Raw genomic sequence first — 22,109 nt, 5'->3', positions numbered from 1 at the left:
GTTCCCACTCATTGGCCTCACCAAAGCTTGAGTTTATTTTTAAAGTTGCTCTGAAAGGAAACTTGAGTCTGTTTGATTAGAATAAAGTTACCAACAGGAATCTGGGTGAATGGAAGAAAAATAAGCCAATGGCCTATCCCTAGGTTCATAAATATATCAACTCAGGCCAAATGTTCATGAAGCTGGGCACTCTTACCTCTCCTCCCGAGGAGAAAAGTATTAAAACAAACATAAAAGCTGAAACTGACCCTCTGAGCCTGCTCCAGAGAGGCTCTGGTAAGCTCATCATTACGGAAGGCTTTTCGGGAAGGCCCTTGAGCCCAGCGAGGGCCTCATGTTCCTTTGGGTTCTGAAAGTAGGTAGAGTCCCCTGGCCCCAGTGGCTTTCCCAAATTCTCCATGTCTGAGCCTGACATGTTTCCGTGTGTGTGTGTGTGTTTGCTGTGTTCTCAGCTGGCCCGGATTGCGGACAGTAAGGATCATGTGTTTCCTGTGAATGACGGCTTTCAGGCTCTGCAAGGCATCATCCACTCAGTGAGTAGAGCATTTCCTCTGTGACTGGACATCCAGGCACCTCCTGCCCCCAATCTGCTATTAATACTACAGTTCATCTCTCCAAGGCTGGTGTTTTTCTACTTGAGAGAACATTCCTTCATTTATCTTAGTGTCTGCCGTGTCCCACCTCTCCCTTCTCCCTTTCATACATGTCTTTTCTCGTTCTCCTATACCACTTCTACGCAACAATGGAAAATTAAAAATTATGGGGGACCTTGCTCTGGCAGTGAACCAAACTTCAGGCGGCTCTCTCAGTTCTCCTACTGGGCAGACTGTGTTCAGTCACAGGCTGCTTCCAGAGCATTTGCAGGCTAGACCTGTATCACTTGGCCATGGGAGGCACTTTAGGCCAGGCTGCCCACTGAAATCATCTGCAGAGCTTTAGAAAACATTGTCTGGGCTTTTGGTTGGGATGCAGCCTGGGTCTCAGGAATTTTTTAAATCTCCCCAGATGAGTCTAATGTGGAGCCAAAGTTGAGAACCACTGCTTTAGATGCATAATCCCAAATCATGGGCTCCAGTGTTCTCCAGAGCTTGCACAGTCACCAGCCCTCCTTTACACACACACGTGGCTTTCTATAGCGCTTTTCCTCGATGATCAACAGGACGCTGGCTTCCCGGCCTCTCTTCTCTGCCTTCCACACACAGGCCAGACCCTTGGTCCCGGTGGAATATTGGATGCTACTGGTCTTTGAAGCCTCAGGTGGCAAGCCAGTGTGCATACTGCACCTATCATGTCCAGAGGTGTTGTGGCTCTCACCTTTAGGTTTTGTGACCAGGCAGGCACCCCACAGTCTTCACTGGAAGCTCACCAGGCTCCAGACTTGGGGTTCCAGGTACAAATTCAGAGCTCAGATGATCACTGCCCTCTTAAGATGTCAAGGGGTCTTGATCCAGGGATTACCAGCTGGGGGCTCAGGATCTGCCTACTTCCCCAGACCAACCTAGGAGACCTCCAGCCTGGCTATGCCTCCATGCCGCCTCTCCCTCCAAGGATTGCTAGGAGCTCCAACATAGTGGAAAGCAGAGTAAGAAGTAAGAACCTTGGAGCTGGTCAGCCCAGAGTTTAAAGGCTGGCTCATGCACTTACCACTTACAGACCCTTGGACCCTTCTTTCCTTGTTTGGAAAAAGGGTCTGATGATAAAACTTACATCATAGGCTTGTTTGAGGATTACAAGGATTACTGGTGAAAATACCTAATATTTTTCCAGGCACATGATAGGTACTTGAGGCATGTGAATAATTTTCTCTTCTGCTTCCCTTCCCTGTCATATGATGGGGATTAATATCATCTTCCCTCGATCCTCTAAGTTTTCTTGAATATGCATAAAAATCACCTGGGAATCATGTTTGCAATACATAACCCCAAGAGATTCTATTGCAGTCAGTCTGGGATGAATTGAAAGAACCAGCCTATTTTAAATCTGCATTTTTTAAAATAAATGCCCCAGGTATACTTTTAGAACATTGATATATATGACCTCAAGTTTTCAAAATTGTAAAAAATTATCCCACCTCAGTTTGGGAATTCCTATTGTAAATATGTACAGATGACAGTTATTTTATTCAAGATGTGTATGTTTGCAAAGAATAAAAACCCACTCACTTACTTTAGCCAAAAAGTAGAAATTACTGATAGGATGAAAAAAGTATCAGATCCAATTATGGGTCCACAGATGAAGGACCCTTGCTTTAAATTATTTCTAGAGTCACTGTGGCATATTTGACAATGTAAGCAACAAGAACTACAATAACTATATAAGACAACAACCCAAGAAATGACAAACATGATTAGCAGCGGATTTGGGGCTGATTGTGCATCCTTTGGAGGCTCAGAGGTAGATTGTCGTAGGCAGGAGCTTTCTTGAGAAGGCAGGGTAGACCTGAATCCTTGCAAGACCAGGGGAGGGTGGTGGGTAGCACCAAAGGAGAGATGACATGTCCTCAGCCCAGATGCTGGAAAAGAGCAAAGCATGTGCAGGGGACAATAACAGTAATACCTATCTATCTGGCAGGACAGTTTGGGCAAAGGAGCAATGGAAAATAAGCTGGACATTGGATTGGAACCAGATTGATGAGAGCCTTGAAGGGGTTTTGACTCCAGCCTATGGGCAGTGGGTGTAATCACTGAAACAAGTGATATTTAAGAAGATCATCAGATGGCAGTGTCAGTGTACACAGGAGAGAAACTGGGGACACCAAGAGGCAGTAGCCCAATCAGGAGGCAGACATCCTGCCTTCACATGGCTGGATTCCCAACAGAGACAACTCTTCATCTGTTCAAAAGTTCTTATGAGTCATGTGCCTAACATCATCCAAGAGCTGGTTCCTACACAAATAATAGAATCTTTCTATCTGCATAAATCAGTGTTGTCCTTGAATATTTCAGCCTTAGCAACTCACTCAAGGTCAACATAGGCTCAGATGCTTGTAAAATCCCCCCAACCCCAAAATGGAAATAACTGTCCAAAGATGTTAAAGAAATTTTAGCAAAACAGTCTCCCAAAAAGGGTAAAAAGAAAAAATATGGAGACTTAAGTCTCCAAACTTTTAGCTGAATGATAACATTCTTGTGAGCTTTTATCTGGGAGTTATGCTCGTGGTTTTGATCCTTCCAATACTTGAAACCCATGTTTATGGCAGTTGTTAATTCGTTTGCTTGGACAGAGAAACAGGGACAAGCACAGCAGGCTCATCTTTCTCAAATCAGACAGAAATAATTATGGCCTAAAAGTTGGCTAACTATTTTTAAGAAGTAGGTTCATTTCCCCTTTTGGATACTGAAAAGAAAGCTTTTAATTTTCCCCCCATTTGGAGCATCTATTCCAGCTTGTTCCCATGAACGTTGTTTTGTGACTGGTTATTTTCTCATAAAATAGGACTGGGCTTAATTATCCAAAATAAGATTGCAGAACAGCTTCTAAGAAGCTCAAATGGTTCACAAAATTTCCTGCCCGTAGTGCCCATATCTTTAAACCTCAATCAAGATGCAGGAGCTAGTATTTATTCATTCATCAAACACTCATTGAAAACCTTTTACGGCAGGCTCTGACCATTCAGTAACAACCAAAGGAGGTAAAGACTCTGTCCTAGTAGAGCTTACAATCTAGTGGGAGAGACACATTAAAACAAGTAAACAAATAAATATATGTGATTAAAATTATGACGAATGATATAAAAGAAATAACGTGATCCTGAGATTAAAAGTGTTGACAAAGAACCCAGGTTCCCTCAAAGAGATGAACTGAGGGATGAAATGGAGCCATCCATTGGAAGAGCGTGGATAGAATGTTCTTGGCAGAGCATGGCCCTAAGATGGTGCATAGGAGAATGGAAGAGCAGTGCTTCCATTTCCTCCAAGGACAATGCTATTTACTCCAAGGACAATGAGGAGTTAGCCAGATACAGAGCCTGTCAACAGAGCAATCATGCTTGAAATCAAGACTTGGGAAAACTAGCCATCATGGCACTCTATCCGTATCCTCTGTGGGCGATGAATAAATACTCAGAATGAATAGTATCAAGGCCTGTTCAGAAGAAAAACCACTGTGACTTGAGCATCTCTCCGCCAGCGCCCCCCTAGGCACTTCACCACCACTCTCTGAAGAAGGATTTATTATCCCCATTTTATAGGTGAGGAAAGTGAGGTGCAGGAAGGTTGGATCAACTGCTCCAAGTCTGCCCTTTCATCATGGTGGAGTGGGGAATTTGAACCCAGGTCTGGCTCCAGAGATCTTGCCCTTTCCATGATTATTGGCCGTGAATGTCTGAGGAAATGGAAAATCACTGGATTACCAAGGCCTGATTACCCAGGGCTTAGATTCACCAAGACCCCAGATTCTCCACTTCCTCAATCCAGTGCTTGTGTTTTGGTCCTTTCACTGTTCCTTAATCCTTTCTCCTTCAGGAAGAAGTACTTATGTGTCCACTTTGTATAACATATTTTTCAAAGTGTTCCCACTTGTTTTCCATTTTAGTTTCTCGACTGTGTGAGACAGGGAAAAAGCAGAAGGAAATTAACAACTGTAGAGAACTTACGTGGGGACCAAACATTGCCCCTTTATCCCAATTAGTATTATTGCATTTGAAAATCATAACAATCCTGGGAAGTAAATATTCTTATCCCCATTTCACAGATGAAGAAACTGAAGCTCAGATAACCTGCCCAAGAGCATACAGCTCTAAGGAGGAAAGCAGGATTGGAACCCAGTTCCATGACTCCAGAGCCCATGCTTTCTCCTGCCCCTCTATCCTTAGGAAGGTAGAAATAATAAAAGCCACCATTTAGTGAGTTCTTACCGTGTGCCAGGCACTGTGGAAATCATTTTACGTAATCATCTCATCAAATCTCCTCACAAGCACCATTTGATATAGATATTATTGCCCCTTCTTAGAAGTAGATACTGTAAGGTCAGAGAGTTTGCTAACTTGTCCAAGACCGCACAGCATAGTGAGTGGTGATGCAGAAGAGACCAGGGCTGTCTAGAATGCCCACGGTGTGAATGCTCGACTGAACAATGTGAGCAGGCCAGGAAGCAGCTCCATTTCAGAGAGGAAGACACTGAAGACCAAAAATGTGAAGTGGCTTGACACGGTTCACGTGGTTATAGCAGAGGCAAGACCAGAATCCATGTGTCCTGATCTAAATGCATGGTGGGTTGCGGGGAGCGCTTTGCCTGTTATCACTGGGTGGAGAGCACTTCCAAAAAGCTGTTACTGCTCGACAGATGAAGTTCCATCATCATGAGAAGCTGGCAACTTGACACAGGCTCAAAGGAACATCTTCCCTTTCGCGCTTGCACAGTACTCCACCCCTAAGGACCATCATGGTTTTCCTACTCAGTTTTGCAGAAGATGATGATAATATTTTAAGAAAAACTCTGGATGGTTAGAAGATTGTAGCCCTTTAAGCCAGTAAAACTGTAAAGGAGGAAATTATTCCATCGCCTTCTTCTATTGTGGCTTTTTCAGGGAATTTCCACTGACCACATCTGGTGAATTTAGCACCAGCCCTCAAGTGACACTATGAAGCAAAGGTCCTGCAAGGATCCTGGGTCTTTGTTTGCCTTTTCAAAAGTGCTTCAGGCAGTGAAACAGGAACCTGCACGTAAGCTAGGTTCAGATAACACCGAAATGGGTCAGCAGCTTTGAATCCCAATACTTGGTCTGGTTACTGCTATGCCAGCTCCTCCTCCAGCTGTTCCCACTTGGTGTGCAATTGAGGGCAGTGCCTGGAACCAGGAGCACTGTCGAGGAGGAGAGCCCATAGCTGCTGGCACCAACCCTTCTCCATGTGGGAGCATTTCCTTGGAATAAATACTTAAGCCTGCATTAGCCTTCCTAGTAATGGGAAGGTGAGTCAGCACATAGAGCTTTCTGCATGTTGGATCAACAGTAAACAAGTATTGAGCAAACACAACTATGTTTACAAGGATTTCTTGCAGGCTTTGCCATGGACATCATTGTTATCAGGGAAACGGTAAGAGCAATGAAACTGAGGAATAAATCTATTCCATGGTATATATAAATTTATTTTATTTATGAAAACCAGATCTTGTGCTGATTTCTCTCTTCCACTCATGGGAAGATGGAAGAAATGTAACAATGCAATCTAGCCCAGGCCATGGCAAAGCTATGACAAAAGGCAAAGTCCATCTTCCAGGTTTCCCTTCTACCAACTCTTCCAAGACCCCACCAGGAACTGCTCAGGGCTTCCCTCCGATTAAAATCTGTGTCTCATTCCCACAGTCCTGGAAAGGGCCTGACTTTATTGAACTAATCCTCTCAGTCCAGGGCTAGCAGATGGGAAGGCACATTTCAGCTGCAGCAGCTCTCGTCTTAAATCAGGCTTACTTGGCATCGGAGGGAACTCCAGTGCCCATCCCTCCTTTGCCCATCTGAACCCTGTCTCCAGGCCTGTCTCAACCTCAAGGCACCGCTCAGTCTCCTTGTCTGCAAGGAGCCTGCCTTGCTCTCCCTACCATGAACTCTCCCTGCTCTAGTGGCACCAGTTGTTGGAACCGTTTACTTGGCACTTGGATCTGGTCCATGCCCCATGCCATTCCTCCTGCTCAGATGCTGAGTTATGCAATCAGAGACTGTCCCACATGTCATATTTCCCATGGTGTCCAGCACTGTGCTTTGCATATTTATTAATTATGAAGCAGCCCAGAGGACTGTACAGCATTCATGACCCATGGGAGACCTACACTACACAAGTGGGCAGTTTTGTGGCTCTGTTTCTCATCAAGTCCTCTCAGTCCCTCACCCACTCTTCCAAGATTGTATCTATAAAGGATGGCATTTTTTGGTTTCATTCACATTAGCAGGCCTAGCTACAAAACATAATAGAATCAATTGTAATTTCTGTCGTGAACAGAAAATCTTTTTTAAAAAATCATTTGCCTCAGCAGACCTTAATTAGACTCAGACTTTGCAGCCATTCGGGCCAGGCATTATTTCTGTTCAGTTTATTAAAAAGCCCAAATGGAATAAAATCTTGAAAAGGCTGCAAAGATTGCAGAGGGGTGTGTGCAGTTAATCCTCAGATCGTTCCCATTCCTCCTGCAGCTCCTCCTCCTGTATCCAGGAATGTGGTGAGACCCATTGTAAAAGCAACACCAGAATGTTGGAACAAAATCGGCTCCCAAGGAGGGTCTCTCACTTCACCAATGTGCAGGAGGTCAGCAAGCTCATCTTACTAAATAACCACGTTTGCAGTTCACAGCTCTCTGAGCTTTTCTTCTGAAAACATGAAAGAAAAGTGGTTTAGTGGGGGAAAAAAGTGAATTTCCTCCCATTCAGGACCTTGTTTGTCCTACACTCCTTCAAACCAGATTCTCATTGAGTGTGAAACTAACAAAGAGGAGAGTAGCATCTGTTTAAGTGATCTGGGTGCCCTCCCTCAGACAAAAACTTTGGCATGTTTTTAGGATAAGCTCTATTATTTAAAAATTCAGAAAGCCCTTAAAAATGTACTTTTTGCAAGTGAGAGCATTTATTTGGTATACTGTAATAGTATTAGTATACATAAAATCATAGTTGGACCCCAGAAAGTTGTGGGTATAATCGATTTTTATTTTAAAGTCAGATTCTATAGCACCGACATGGATTTAGGATGATGTCCATTGTTAACAATAGGCGTGCCTATTGGTTTGAAGTGTGGAATGGAATTTAGCTAGACAAGGTGACTTTTTGTAACATTTCATTAATAAATTATAGATTAAATTGTCTCGAAAAATTCACTGGGCCAACATTGACAGTCCTGAAGGCGTGGATGAGCCAGTTGTATGTCCTGAGTTACCTGGCTGTTTCCAAAAGCATTGGTTCCCAGGCTTATCCAACGTGCCTTCTGCCATTGCCTGTAAGAATATGCGTGGCCCTTCACTGGGAGCCTGAGCCCCATGCACCAAACACAGACCTCTATGTACTTCCCAGGTAAAGGGGAAATACAAAGCTGTCCAACGCAGATCTTAGACGGGGAAATGATACACCTATGACATTATTGTTTAAAAAGATTAGCCATTTAAAACCTGGAGGTGTTGAAATAGTCCTCTTGGGAAAGCAGTTCCCAAAGATGGTGGTCCTTAAGAAGAAGACTCTACAAGATGCAGAATATGGACTTGTATTCAAAAGACTGTGAGATTATACTTATATGGAAAAAGGAAATCTGGTATATAATATGCTGTGATGCCAGTTTATGAAGCCATATGGGAAGTATGCCATCTATTCATTTATTTATCCAATATTTATTTAATTCCTACTATGTGCCAGGTTAGACGTTGTGGATATAGTAATGGGTAAAAACAAATCCATTCCTTGCCCTTGGAGAGTTTATAATCTAAAGACAAAGACTAATCAATAAAAAAATATATATACTGTAATATAAACTAGAGTAAGTTCTGTAAAGGATTGTATTAATAGTTTATACTAAAATGTGGGTGGATACAGAGATACTTCATTGGTCAAATCACCAGCACTTAGGTGGCGGAAGTCATATTGGTTTTAGAGAGTGACAGAGAGAGTGAGGTTAAGGAACACTGCTAGGTTTTTGTCTTACAGAACTGGACAGGTATAATTGACCAAATACATAGTTAACCACTCTTGGGCCAGCCTACTCCAAGCCCCAGGATGTGCCCTTCACAACAAATAAGACACCAAGGAAAGACTTTCTGAAAGATATGTGGAAGCAAAAGACCTCTATATCATGAGTGGATAAAAGAGGCTGGTCCTGTTAACACACACAAAAAAAAATCCCCCAATAGGAAATGGCCAAATAAAGATTGGTTGTTTATTGGGGGGTTTTTTGGTTTGTTTTTTAGAGAAAAAAATTAGGTATGCCTAAGGTAAGAGAGGGGTTCCTCATAACTCTATGCAAATATTCACAATTCTTTAAAGACTCTTGAGAAATCTCTGCATGAACTGAGAACTTTATGACAAAAGATGTTCGGTTTTTAGAATCAAAAAAAATGGATTCATATACAACCGGGACTAGTCCACAATGGATTTCACTTTAAATGTGTTAAATGACTTTTGTCACTTGGCAGAGTTCTTATACATCTGCTGCTTCTCCTACTTCCCCAGTAATCTAGGGAGGTGCAGAAAAGTAACCCTACCAGTAACAACATGTTGCATTTATTTAGTTCTTTATGGATTTCAAACATGCTTTCTCATCTATTATCTCTTTGAAATCTGTCCAAAAGTTGGCAGGAAAATAGTATTAACCTTGGTTCAGTTTCTTTCAGCAATATGATGAAGTATGAGGCAGGAGTGCGGGGGGTGGAAGTACATGTGAACTACAGCCCATGCCCAAGAGCAGCAGCAGCAGCAGCAGTAGCAATGACAAATGTGACAGTAACAGCCACTGCTGTTGAATGTCAGACATTCTCCTGAGTGCTTTACCGCTGAAGTCGTTTCTTGGTGCCTTATTTTCATGAAGTGCACATGCTGGCTGGTGGCCCAAGGAGTGTCAGCTAACCATGGATCAATCACATATGTTCACATATAGTTCTGTCCATGAGACAAAAACCTGGTCAGTTTTCCTTGATCTCACTCTCTCCCTCACTCTCCAATCCAATATGAATTTTATCACCTTAGTCAAACTGATTTTGCAAGCTAAGAATCTCTGCATTCATGTCTGTTCTTTCATTTAACCATCATACAGCCCTTTGACATCAGGGTTTTTCTTACCCCATTTTACAGAAGAGCAAACCAAAATTCAGAGGTTTGATAACTTGCCCAAGTCCACATGGCCAGTAAGGGATGGGGCTTGGATTTGAACATAAATCCAAGTCCAAATCTATTTTATCTGTCTTCAGAGCCCAAGTTCTTGATGATAATAGCTACCATTACTTGAGTGCTTATCAGGTTCCTGGCACTGTGCTATGGGCTCTGCCTACATAATCTCATTTAATCTTCCCATACAACTTTATGCTTGTACTTTAAGTTGGGTAGGTACTATTGTTATCCCACTTTTATAGATGACAAAACAGAGGCTCAGAGAGGTATGGAACTTGCCCAAGGATACTGCTCATGACTGAGTTGACCCAAGCAATTCAATTCCAGATTTCAAGCTCTTGCTCAGTATGTTAAAATGCTTCCCAAAATTGGAATTCAGAAAAGTTAAAAGATTTGTCAAGGAACATAGGGTCAGGTAAGTACAGGAGCAGGGCCAAGACCTAGCTCTTCGCATGGGATTATAGTTGAGGCATGCAGTAGTCTTAGCCCTTTTTCCTGTACAGAACAATTATACCCTCACCTCGAAGGCGCTCAGCTCTGACATCACCCCAACCCTGTGTGAGTCCCTTCCACTGCATCTGGGGCCCTTCAGCGATTCCCCGATGCTGTGTCTACACCTTCTCCGTGGCTACCCCTGTCTAGGGTAGGAAGGGGGCCTCCAGTCCCTAAGCTGATCTGCTGTCTGCTGCAGTTCAGACAAACTGATTACTGTACGGTCTGGGCTGCTAATAACCAAGAGAACCCCCAAAATTCACCCAGTGCCATTGTGATTTCCTACCTTTTGAAACCAGACATTTCAAACTAATAGGAACCACAGTCCCAGACAAATCCTACCCGTCCCCTCACTGATAAATTTTACTCTATTGGCTGTAATGCATTTCTTCCAGATGTTTTAAGTTAAGATTGGGAAAGCTGTGTTTTTACTGGATTGAATCACAACACTTGGCTGACATTTTTTGGCCCTTCATGCACTCCTTAGATTTATCGGTTAATTGCAGACACTTTGGGAGAATAATACAGCGTATGTTTATTATGACAAACTTTGTTAGTGTGTCTTTGTGGTCAGAGATTCACGGGTGTTTCCTTTATCGATCCCTGGTTAGGTATTAGAATTGGTTCAAAAAGTTTGGTTCAAACTCAGGAACTTACATGGGTAAAAATTTCATGTATGTGTTTGGGAAATGGGAGCAGGATTGGTCCAATAGCTCTTTTTTTTTATTCTTGGACTGTTTTTAAATCTTTAGCTGTGGATGATAAAATGATTTATTAGGAGATGTTAAATGCCTGAGGAATTGTATTTAAAACATCAAAAAATAGCTTTGTGTTGTTCCAATGCCACTGTTTAATAAGGTTGTCCCTCTGGGTTAGTTCTGTTTCTTCGAATGTGGCCTATTTGGAGACTTGTGCCTGGGACAAGTGGAAGGGGGTGACTTCCTCCTTCAATCACGGCAACCACTGAAGTGCCCCATTAGGCAGGAAGAGCACAATGGCAGCAAATTGGGGACAGGAGGTTGTGGGGCATGACAGACAATCATCGCAGTTCAGGTGGGCAGTCTAGGATGAGCCACTTACTATGCACCAGGATCCTAGCAAGCCCCAGTCCCACGTGCGTAAGAGACCAAAGAGACGAGCTAGCTTGACCACATTGAAAGAGAAGCTGGAGAAGCCAGCAGGGAAACACGGGTGCCCAGGATATATCCTTGGGGTCCCTGATCCCAAGTCAGGCTGACAGCGAAGGGGAAGCAGGAGCTTAGTGTTGACACCAGGTGCCCAGAACAAGGTATGTGAGGACCACTGACTAACAGATGGGCCAGGGATGTGGGAGTCCAGAACATTCCCTTCCTGCTGCAGTCAAGATAGGTTCAGGGACTAGCGAGGAAGTGAGGCTGCATCTATGTTGGGGGTGGGGGGGTGCTGGGTAAGCCAGAGGCCGAGGAAATAAAGCAAAAGCTGACGGAACAAGTTACCTCCAACTGTGGGGTCAGGAGGAAGCTGGAAACAAACAGAAGAATCGAAGTACAAAAATGCCATGAAATTGTATAGAGTGAAGGGAAAATCTGAATTTTGAAATTGTCAAAAGAAGAAATGCTACTTTTTATGACTTTCAGGTGTATAGAGTTACCTAAAATACACAGTTGTAAGAGAACCTTTTTCAATAAATAAATTACAATGTTTTGGCATCTGTGTATCAGATAAAGATCTTCTTAAGCATGTTTTTTCATTTCCTTTCACAATGCTTCTCTATAAGGATGCCCAGATTTCTCTCTGGAATGGGTAAATATTATCTCTTCTAAGAAACTGGTTTGTTTTTATTCCACAGATTGAAAAGTTCATAAATACTGTGTGTCGTTTCCATTAGCTACTAGAAAGCTTGGAACTAAGTCCACTCCTAGCAAGGAAATAAGCTCCTCACAGCATTTTTTTCTTTGCTGTTCTCACTCCTTGCATCATCTTCCCCTTATCTTGCCTTTAATCTGTCCCCTCCATTTTATTGTATCTTTAATTTGATTGTATCTTACAATGCATGTATTACTTCAGCTGGAACACAGAAGCACATATAAATAAATATATCAATGCAAATAAATGGGTGTTTCCCAACGCTAAAAGATGCTTTGTTCTCTTACAGACTTTAGGTTGCATAATTACATCATTAGTTGCTTTAATAAATGCCCCTTTCATGAATAGAGAAGTGGTTTCCTTCAGCCCTCTGAACCATCTCAAATTCCAGATTAAGTAAGGCCCAAGTAAAGATACAGTATTTGGTTGTAAATTAACTCAGTGTCCTATACTTGTTTAAAAATACCTGGTTCACATTCTAGAATCAATATTCATCAAGAAGCAGGATTCATAAGTGGCAGAGAGAAGCTTAAACACTGCCAGTCAGAGGCCCTGGCCGGAAGCCTTCATTATTAACTCCTTGTGCAGTTGTGGGTTGCCCCAGACTGCGCAAAACCTAAAAGACTCATCTGTGGTGAAGAGCATATTGCCACTTAGTAAGGCTCCGGTGGTCCTCCTGAAGAGTGGCACAACACGAGGCCTTCAAAGCCCTCTTCCACAATCTTTCCAGACTTTTCTAACAGAAAAGGAGCAATCTGACTATGCGGCTCCTGCGGAGAGTTGACTGCCTCCCTTCTATCTCCTGCCTTCTCTATTATCACTCTTTGATTTCACTTTTCAAGCTCCCTTTGTTCCAGTTAAAGAGTTCTATGCATTTCTACTCTCTCACTTTTGCTCATGCCTTTCCCTAACATACTCCCCTTCATTGGAGTCCTCCCCTCAGCTCCCACCTCTTCCATGAGGCCCTTCCCAGTGTACCTGCCCCCAGTGATCTCCGAGTGAACTCAGGAGAGCCTACCGTCTGCCCCTTTACCCTTGAACCTACCACGTATGACCAGCCATTGTCATTTATCGTTTCAAGTTTAAATCCTATTTCCATAACTCTATGTTAAACCTCTACGAAACCAGGACTGGCATATCCTAGGCTCAATAAATATCTGCCAACAGAGCAAATGAATGAATAATTCTATGGCTTTTAGGACACCCAACAGCATCTATTAATAGCACAATCTGGCTCATTAAATGTTTGGCATTGATGATAGTAGTAAAGATGTTACCCTTCCTGTCACCTCTCCAGTGCAATCTAATGTCCTCGAACCTTCCTATCTCTGTCTCAATAGCTAAAAGAAAAATCCTAATTCTCTCTCTGAACAAAATAAGTTGTGCATTGACTTTTTTATTTCCTGTCCTCCTAGATTTTGAAGAAGTCCTGCATTGAAATTCTAGCAGCTGAACCATCCACCATATGTGCAGGAGGTAAATTGAAATTAAATACTAATTGCTTTCATGCAGTTGATAATATTTTGAGTTCGTATCACACGTTTATTTTCTTTGTGGAGGGGTAAGGGAGAGGAGCAGGAAGAGGGAGGGTGGAAAGAGGAATAGAATGGCTAACTAAATTTGTTTCTGGAAAAAACAAAAGAAAGAAGCACACGTCAGTTGCTTAAAGGTTTGAAATAGTCTGTCCAAATTCTCTCCTTTCCTGGGACCTAATTACAGGGGAAATGTAGAAATACTGGATTCCCAGATCAATGCTGAATACTGAGTCACCACCAACACCCTGCGTCTGGGTAGAAATGGAGTCACCTTTCTTCCTCATGACAGACCTGCAGATATAAGATGATCATAGTGATCACAGGCCACCCCTAAAATGTTTAGATATTGAAGTATTTAGGTGGTCTGGCCTTTCTGCACAATTTATGTACACTGATCTTAATTGTTTAATCTACCAGTACTCACACAATGCTGGTGGACAGCTCCCAGTAGAGAGCCGTTATATAATAATTTTGTCATTAATATAGGAAATCTCTACTTTATACAAAGAATCAGCCTTCTTTGAGTCACAATGTTTTCTCCAACTGATCAACATTGGGGTCTTGTTCTTATTTTGTATTGTCACTGACTGCCTAAAACTTCAAACACGCTGGCTCTTCTACAATTCCTATCATTCTTCTTTCATTCATTTAAAAAGTGTTGTTAAGCACCTACTGCATGCCAGGCACTATGTGAGGTGCTAGAGATACAAGAAGAATAAACTCTCTGTGTGAGTCCCTGTCCTCCAGAAACTTACATCTTTCACTATTGAGAGTTCACTGTTGATATCACCTTTGTAGCCTCCCAAAATACCAGGTGCCAGTTATTAATTTACCAACAGAAAATGTGTCATACAACCCTGATAAGATAGTAAGCATTGAAGGAAGAACTTTCAGGCCTTTTCAGACACTATGTATTTCAATGTTTATGGCATATTTTATTGGTATAAATGAGAGAATTCCTTGAGGATTTTATCTCAGTTTCTTGGCTATATTTTAGAACAGCCGGAAGACTTTCACAGAGTTAGATGCACTGAATAATCCGTGCCAACAGCAAAACATTAAGTATATATGTAAATATATACTTAATATACTTATACTTATACTTATACTTATACTTATACTTAATATACTTAGCAATACTTGGTGACTGACTATTCAGAGATACGTGTTAATTTGCCAAAGAAAGACAATCAAAAAAAATTACCTACCGACCTTTAAATAAATTGCTCCCTGGCAACACAGATGACAGGCGTAAATGTGGTTGCCTCAGTAGATCCAGAAGAATCTCTTTAAGAAGAAGAATTCAGACATTGTACTTTTGCAAGTTTGACAAAAACATATAATCACATGACCACAATGCCAGGACCTTGTAAGGGGCCTGCACAGGGAGGAGCATCAATTAGGCTTCATTAGCTTCAAGGTAAATCCATCTCCGGCTTTCTGCACTTCAGGTAGAGTAAATGAGTGGAATATCTAGATTGATTAACTCTTGTGTGATGTTTATAAGTATAATACATTTTTAATAGCTCCCTAATTTTAAAATAGTTAGAAAACAAAGGAGTTCCTTAATTGTGCAATTATGCCATTCATGAAGAAAACCCAGACTTTCAGTTTAGCAATCTTCTGTGCATGTTGCAACCTTGTAATGAATCAGAAAGTCTAAATACAATGAACACAATTACTGTTAATTCACTAGTGTAATCAATTCCCTTCTCTAGGCTTCTTGAGGACAGAAAAGGAACCTTATTTCTCTCCACTTCCTACCTCCTAGCAGAATATCCGGCCCTTAATAGGTGGTCAGTAAATGTTGACTGAATGTCTTTATACACGTATGCCTTCAAAAAACAATGTCACTGATTTTGGCCTATCCAACCTTTATTAACTCCTTTCACCTAACCATAACAAGTTAAAATCATACCTTTGAATTGTCTAATTAAAATGAAGCAAAATTAGAAATTAATAGCCAAAGATGGAACAAAGCAAAAATAAAAATATAAATCTCAACCCTTGGACTATAGCAAAATGCCTTCCTAAATAATTATAGACTGAAAAAGTAAACCACAGTCTCCCTTATATACCATTAAGGTGTTCAAGACAATTGAAACACCACGTATGTAAACTAAATGAATATGGCCCAGAAATACCAGGGTCCCCAAGATCTGATCCTATCATAGATTTTAAAATGTTTCTTATTAAATGAAAAGAAAAAATAAAGAATTAAGTAAAATATACATTTTAAAAGCTAAGGAAAATACAAGAAGACAAAAATGTATTAATAAATTTAAACAAATTAAAGTAATCCAATTGATAAACTATTCCAAAGGCTGTTTCTCTGGTAGAGATAGACAAATCTGATAAATCCAATCTAAGGGATCTTTTTTAGATATTCTTAAACTCTCTGACTTATGTACAATATTACATATTTTATAAATGAACAATAGTTTTCTGTATCAGAGCAAACCGTCCAATTCTTTTTTCTTTATTTCTTATAAAGAAAAAATTAACACAAGATGCAATGATGGAAGCTAGCCCTAAGTTTTGAAAAAGGCAAACAGCCACGTCTCTTGAATTAGAGTCATAAGAGTTATAACATGCTGATCACAGAATAACATTATTAAGAAGAAAATGAAACTTCCAGCAAGATAGACTTACATCAAAAATTCTTCCATGGATTTCCTGGAAGGTCTATTGTTGACAATTCTCTGGGGTAAGCATGGCTTTCACGAAGCGTGGAAACCCGTTTCATCGTCCACACTGCAAATGCCTGTCAGGTAGAGCTAGGCATAGCCCCTCCGTGATTTTCATTGGGCTACTTCAAGGATCCACGGATTTTCCAAGGATTTATGTGAAAGTGCTTTGAAGAGTATAAACTGTTTTACAAAACAAGATGCATTATTATCATTAGCATCATTTTAATAAGGATTAGAAGACAATATTAGAATCATGATGCTGATACCATCATATCTAGATGAGAAAAGCATGTCTGTATGTTTCTCCACTGAAAGAAAATTGAGGAGGACATTGACGAGTTCAGAGTATCTACAAAATGATCAATTAACTCAATATGATTGAGGGAGACAGTAATCAAGGAGATGACCGATTGTTCACATTTCTAAAGTATAATGGTGGGACCAGGCCCTAGACAGATCTGTGAAGAAAGTAGAACTTGCTTTTGTCAAAAACTTTTCCTCTCAGCCCCCTCCCCTCATTCTGTGAATTTCTTCCCTTCCTTGGCCCCCAGAACAGCCCCTGCTATGGAGCCCCACCCGGGCCTGTGCTGCCCAAAATACTCTATGCATGATTGTGTTCCCCTAAGACAGTGATCTCAGCTGGCTTTCACCACCAACTCAACACCAGGCATGGTTCTGACAGCAAACAGCTCTGAGCAAGACAGCGAGATATAACGCACTAGGTGGACAACAATACCAAAACCCAGCACAGGCCTTTGCATGCTGGGCTGCACATAACAAGGTGAAATTTAATGGAACTAATATAAAGTATTGAACTTGGGTGCAAATAGCCAGTTTCACATACAATCAGGTCTAGGGACACCTGACAGTTCATGCAGCTCAAGCAGGAGGCAGGGGGAGGACAATCATAGCTGTCTTGGCAGCCAATGAGAATGCCTCCAACAAAAAAAATGGTGATACAATCTTAGGATGCATTAATAGCTATCCAATGTCTCAGACAAAAGAGCTAATAATTCTACTATTCCATGTCAGACCATAGTTTCCTGTCCCACATTTTCAGAATGACATTGACAAAGGCATGTCCATAGGAGAAAAACTAATGGATCCGGGAACTATAGTAACAGATTCTTTCTTTCTTTCTTTCTTTCTTTCTTTCTTTCTCTTCCTTCCTTGCTTGCTTTTTTCCCCCTTCTTTCCCTTTTTCTTTCTTCTTTCCTACCTTTCTTCTTTCTTTTCATCAATTCTTAGTGTCTCCTATGTACCAAGCAATGTGCAAAGACATGAGTACAAAAATGCACAGGGCTTGCTCCCAACCTCTCATGAAACTCACAGCCTGCTCTGGGAGATAGCCATATGTTCAAATAAATTATGAAACCATGCAGTAAGCACTATAGCAGAGGTCTTCCCAAAGTGCAGTGAGAGCACTAATGAGATTCTTGTGGAATGAGGAAAGACTGAAGTAACCACAGGGACTGAGACAAAGAATCGAGATACTCACAAGAGCATCTGCAGAAATTTGGAAGATTCCCATGCAGAAAGGAATTAGAAGGCTTATTATGTATAGCTTCAAGAGACCACCATGGAGAGGTTAGGAAGGAATTCAGGGAGGGAGATTTTGGCTTAACACATGCAACTTTTATAACTAAAACTTTCCAGCAATGGAGTGTCTGATCTGAGCTCTCCACCCATAGAATTATGTGAACAGTGGCAGAATGGCCGTCTATAACCAGATGCTATCCAGAGAAAACCTCCTTTGAGTCTTCTTACAGCTTTAGGTTTACAAAGACTTAATTCAATTTCAGCTAAGGTATTAGTGACTGATTAGTTTTGCATTTTACCAGGAAGTCTTAATGGAAAAGGGAGTGGAGAGACTATCTAATCCACTGTGATCAAAAAGAATTCAGTCAGTGTCATGGGTGAAACTGTTTGGGGAGAGGGAGCCTTGCCAGAACTCCCCCACTCTCAGAGGTTATAAACTGCAGCCTACAGGGCATGGCTGATCTGCACATATGTTCTTAAATTTATTGCTGACATTTAAAAATCTGATTTTACCTAAAAATTCAGATAGTCACTTTGTCTTAAAAAATCAGATCTGACAGTACAGGACCTGTATTTATTACAAGCTAATGATTATTGAGGACCGAATAACTTCCTTTAAAAGAAGCATGGACCAGCCTGAGCAAGAGCGAGACCCCGTCTCTACTAAAAAATAGAAAGAAATGACCTGGACAACTAACAATATATATATATATAGAAAAAATTAGCCGCGCATGGTGGCGCATGCCTGTATTCCCAGCTACTCGGGAGGCTGAGGCAGAAGCATCGCTTGAGCCCAGGAGTTTGAGGTTGCTGTGAGCTAGGCTGACACCACGGCACTCACTCTAGCCGGGGAAACAAAGGGAGACTCTGTCTCAAAAAAAAAAAAAAAAAAGAAGCAGCATGTACTCTTTCCAGTTCTCCATACTCCTCACCACTCTTTTTTGTCATCCCAATACCCAGGCTAAGCACGTGATTGCCATTTAGCATTGTGCTTATGTCACCCTATTTACAGTCCCTGTTCTAAAACACATAGGAAGTCACCTGCTATGTGGAGAGCCTTTACGGCAACTTTGACATTACTTGCATTTAAATAATTGCTTTTGTTCCAATAGAGACTCTTTTTAAAGGTACCTAACTAAAAATGTTTGCAGATTAGCTTCTGTGTAATTAGGAAGATTGACCCATCATTAATTCGGCACTGCCTAATTTAGCTCCTCTCTGGGAAATGCACCCTGTGCCTGAGCACAATCGTCCTCTGGTCCCCACTCAGCTGGCTTCAGACTTGCATAATTCACAATGTGCTATGTAAGCAAGTACTCCAGGAAGGAACTAATTGGAATCAACTGTCCAACTTGCAAACTACTCTACATTTTAAGTTCTTGTCCTCCAGAACCAGAAGTAAGTTATAATTAGCTCCTCACATTGTCACAGCAGAAGCAGTTTATTATTCCTATTGTGTTTCCTACTGTTTCTGATAAAACTGGGAGAGTTAGCACAAAAGGAAGGTAGTTTTAGGCTTCACAGTCATCACTTGGAAATTAGATGCTTAAAACTGACACATTCAAGCAACATCAAATAGTGATTTGATTTCTCTCACTTTTCATTGTTTTTCAAAGCACTCATGCCTGGCCACTGGACACTTCTTCTGAGTGGATTGTCTCATTCTCTGCTTGATCTTTCCTTTCATTTAAAGATATTTCTATTTGGAGGAAGGACTCTGCAAACACTGTTGGTGGAAATGTAAAACAGCACAACACCTTGGTAAAACAGTTTTGGCAGTTTCTTAAAAAATTAAACATGCATCTATCATATGACCTAGCCATTTCACTCCTAGGTGTTTACCCAAGAGAAAAGAAAATCTATGTCCAGACAAAGACTTATACACACGTATTCCTATCAGCTCTATTTTTAATAGCCAAAAACTGTGAACAACTCAAATGTTCATCAACAGGTGAATGGATAAACAAATTTCAGTTTATCCATACAATGGAATAATACTCAGCAATAAAAAGCAATATATTATGCATAAATCTTAAACTAATTGTGGATGAGTCCTAAAATAATTATGCTGAGTAAAAGAAGCCAGGCAAAAAAAAATTACTTATTGTATGATCCCATTTACATAAAATTCTAGAAAATGCAAACTAATATACAGTTACAAAGAGCAGATTAGTGGTTGTGTGGGAGTGGAGGTGGGCAGGGGCAGGAGGAGATTTACAAAGCTGCACAAGGACACTTTTGGGGGTGATGGATGTGTTCACCGTCTTGACTGTGGTATTTCATGACTGTGAACATACGTCAAAACTTATCAACTTGTACATTTTATGTATAAGTTATTGTATGTCACTCATACCTCACTAAAGCAGTTATAAATTAATAGATATAAAAGAAAAAGACTTCTGTAATAATTTGGACATCAGAAAACACTTGTAATACATCATCTCTGTATTACAGATGTTACATGCCACGTTAAGCATCCAACAGGGGAGAAAATTCAAACTCACTCACAAGATGAAATATCTTAATAATAATTTGGTACAAAAGTCTTGGGTAACCAGAGCTAGTAGTGAATACACAGGTCACAGATGTTCTCATTTTCAGATACAGTGAATGACAGGCATTCTTTATTGAGGTCATCTCAAAACTATGTGTTCCACATTTCCAAAAACAAAAAAGGAATAGAAAACAGGAAAGCAAAGAAATAAAAGAAAGAACAGAATGGACCAAGGTTACCAAGCCACTCACTGACTTTACTTTTTCCTCTTTTTTTCAAATTGAGCTATCATTCACATACTATAAAACTCACCCTTTTAAAAAGTACAATTCACTTGTTTTCAATATGTAACAAAGTGGTACGACCATAACCACTATCTAATTCCAGAATATTTTCATCACTCCAAGAAGAAACTCTGTACACATTAAGCAGTTACTCTGCATTTCCCCCTCCCTCTAGCCCTGGCAGCTACTAATCTACTTTCTGTCTTTGTGGATTTGCTAATCCGGACATTTCATATAAATGGAATCATGCAATATGTGGTCTTTTGTGTCTGGCTTCTTTCATTTATCGAAATGTTTCCAAGGTTCATCCATGCTGTAGCATGTATGAGAAGTTGATTTCTTTTTATGGCTGAATAATATTCCATTGTGTGCACTTTTGGCTATTAAGGATAATGCTACTGTGAACATTCATGCACAAGTTTCTGTGTGGATGTATGTTTTCAGTTCTCTTGGGTATATGTCTAGGAGTGGAATTTTGAGGCCATACGGTGACTGTGTTTAACTTTTTGAGGAACTGCCAATGTATTCTTCGAAGAGGCTGCACCATTCTACACTCCCTCCAGAAATGTGTGTGGGTTGTAATTTCTTTACCAACAGTTGCTGTTGTCCATCTCTTTGACTGTAGTCAGTCTGGTCGGTATGAGGTAGTATCTCAGTGTGGTTTTGATTTGCATGTCCCTAATGGCCAATGATGTTGAGCATCTTGTCATTCGTTGATCTTATTAAGCCTCAGAAAATAAACAGGATTAGACCTGACTAGCACCTGAATAAACCACCACCTTGTCCTCCCCCTTACTCCCTTTCTATGCCAAAATTTGTTATTTATTCATTCATTCAATGAGCTTATACTGAGGCCGACTCAGTCTTGGGTTAGGCAAAGCCAAGCATTCAAAAGAAATATTTAATAGAAATGCTGGCCTCTGCCATCAGGAAGCTTTACTTGTAATTAGGCATAAAAGTGGCAAAAGAATTATAATGAATATATACCTTAAAGATACTGTAAAGGATGTGTATCTTAAAAGATTACACCAAAGACCCTTTGCAGGTGGCTATTTCCTCCCTAAAGCCCTACAATCCCTAGGCACTTGTAGAAGCTGTAACCAACATACAAATTGCCTAAAAACATTTAGCTGTGCATATTTTGAAAGGTGGGTTCAGGGCTTTGTAGGTTTAATAAATGTCCTGTTTCTAGTGTGCCCTGGCAGATTGCTGGCAGATTCATTTGACAGAGTTTTGTTATATAACATCTATGTGTAAATAGCTGACATTCCAGGCAGGCTGCTGGGTCAGATGTTTGGGCTTTTCAAACCCAATGTGTACACTAATGCAGAAACTGCACCGGGCAGGGTGAGGGCTCACCTCTGCTCTGGTGTGCTTCCTAGAGTAGCATTTCCTCCATCTTCTCCCCAGGCCTAGGGGGTTAAACGGTTTGGTTTC

The 22,109-nt window shown here is 41.0% G+C and overlaps 1 protein-coding gene across 1 annotated transcript in view; it reads left to right on the top strand.

Annotated features, from left to right (window-relative positions):
• The window catches only part of ANTXR1 (anthrax toxin receptor 1), a 275,920-nt gene that overhangs the window by 63,371 nt on the left and 190,440 nt on the right, over nt 1–22,109 (top strand). The window contains exons 8-9 of the mRNA XM_012646428.1: nt 453–533; nt 13,546–13,606. Coding sequence (XP_012501882.1) covers nt 453–533; nt 13,546–13,606 — 142 coding nt within the window. The remainder of the gene's footprint in view (nt 1–452; nt 534–13,545; nt 13,607–22,109) is intronic.

Source organism: Propithecus coquereli, unplaced genomic scaffold, assembly GCF_000956105.1.
Source record: "Propithecus coquereli isolate 6110/MARCELLA unplaced genomic scaffold, Pcoq_1.0 Scaffold243, whole genome shotgun sequence".
NCBI classification, from domain to species: Eukaryota; Metazoa; Chordata; class Mammalia; order Primates; family Indriidae; genus Propithecus; species Propithecus coquereli.
The sequence above is the reverse complement of the archived record's forward strand: the minus strand, read 5'-3'. Positions and strand labels throughout refer to the sequence as shown.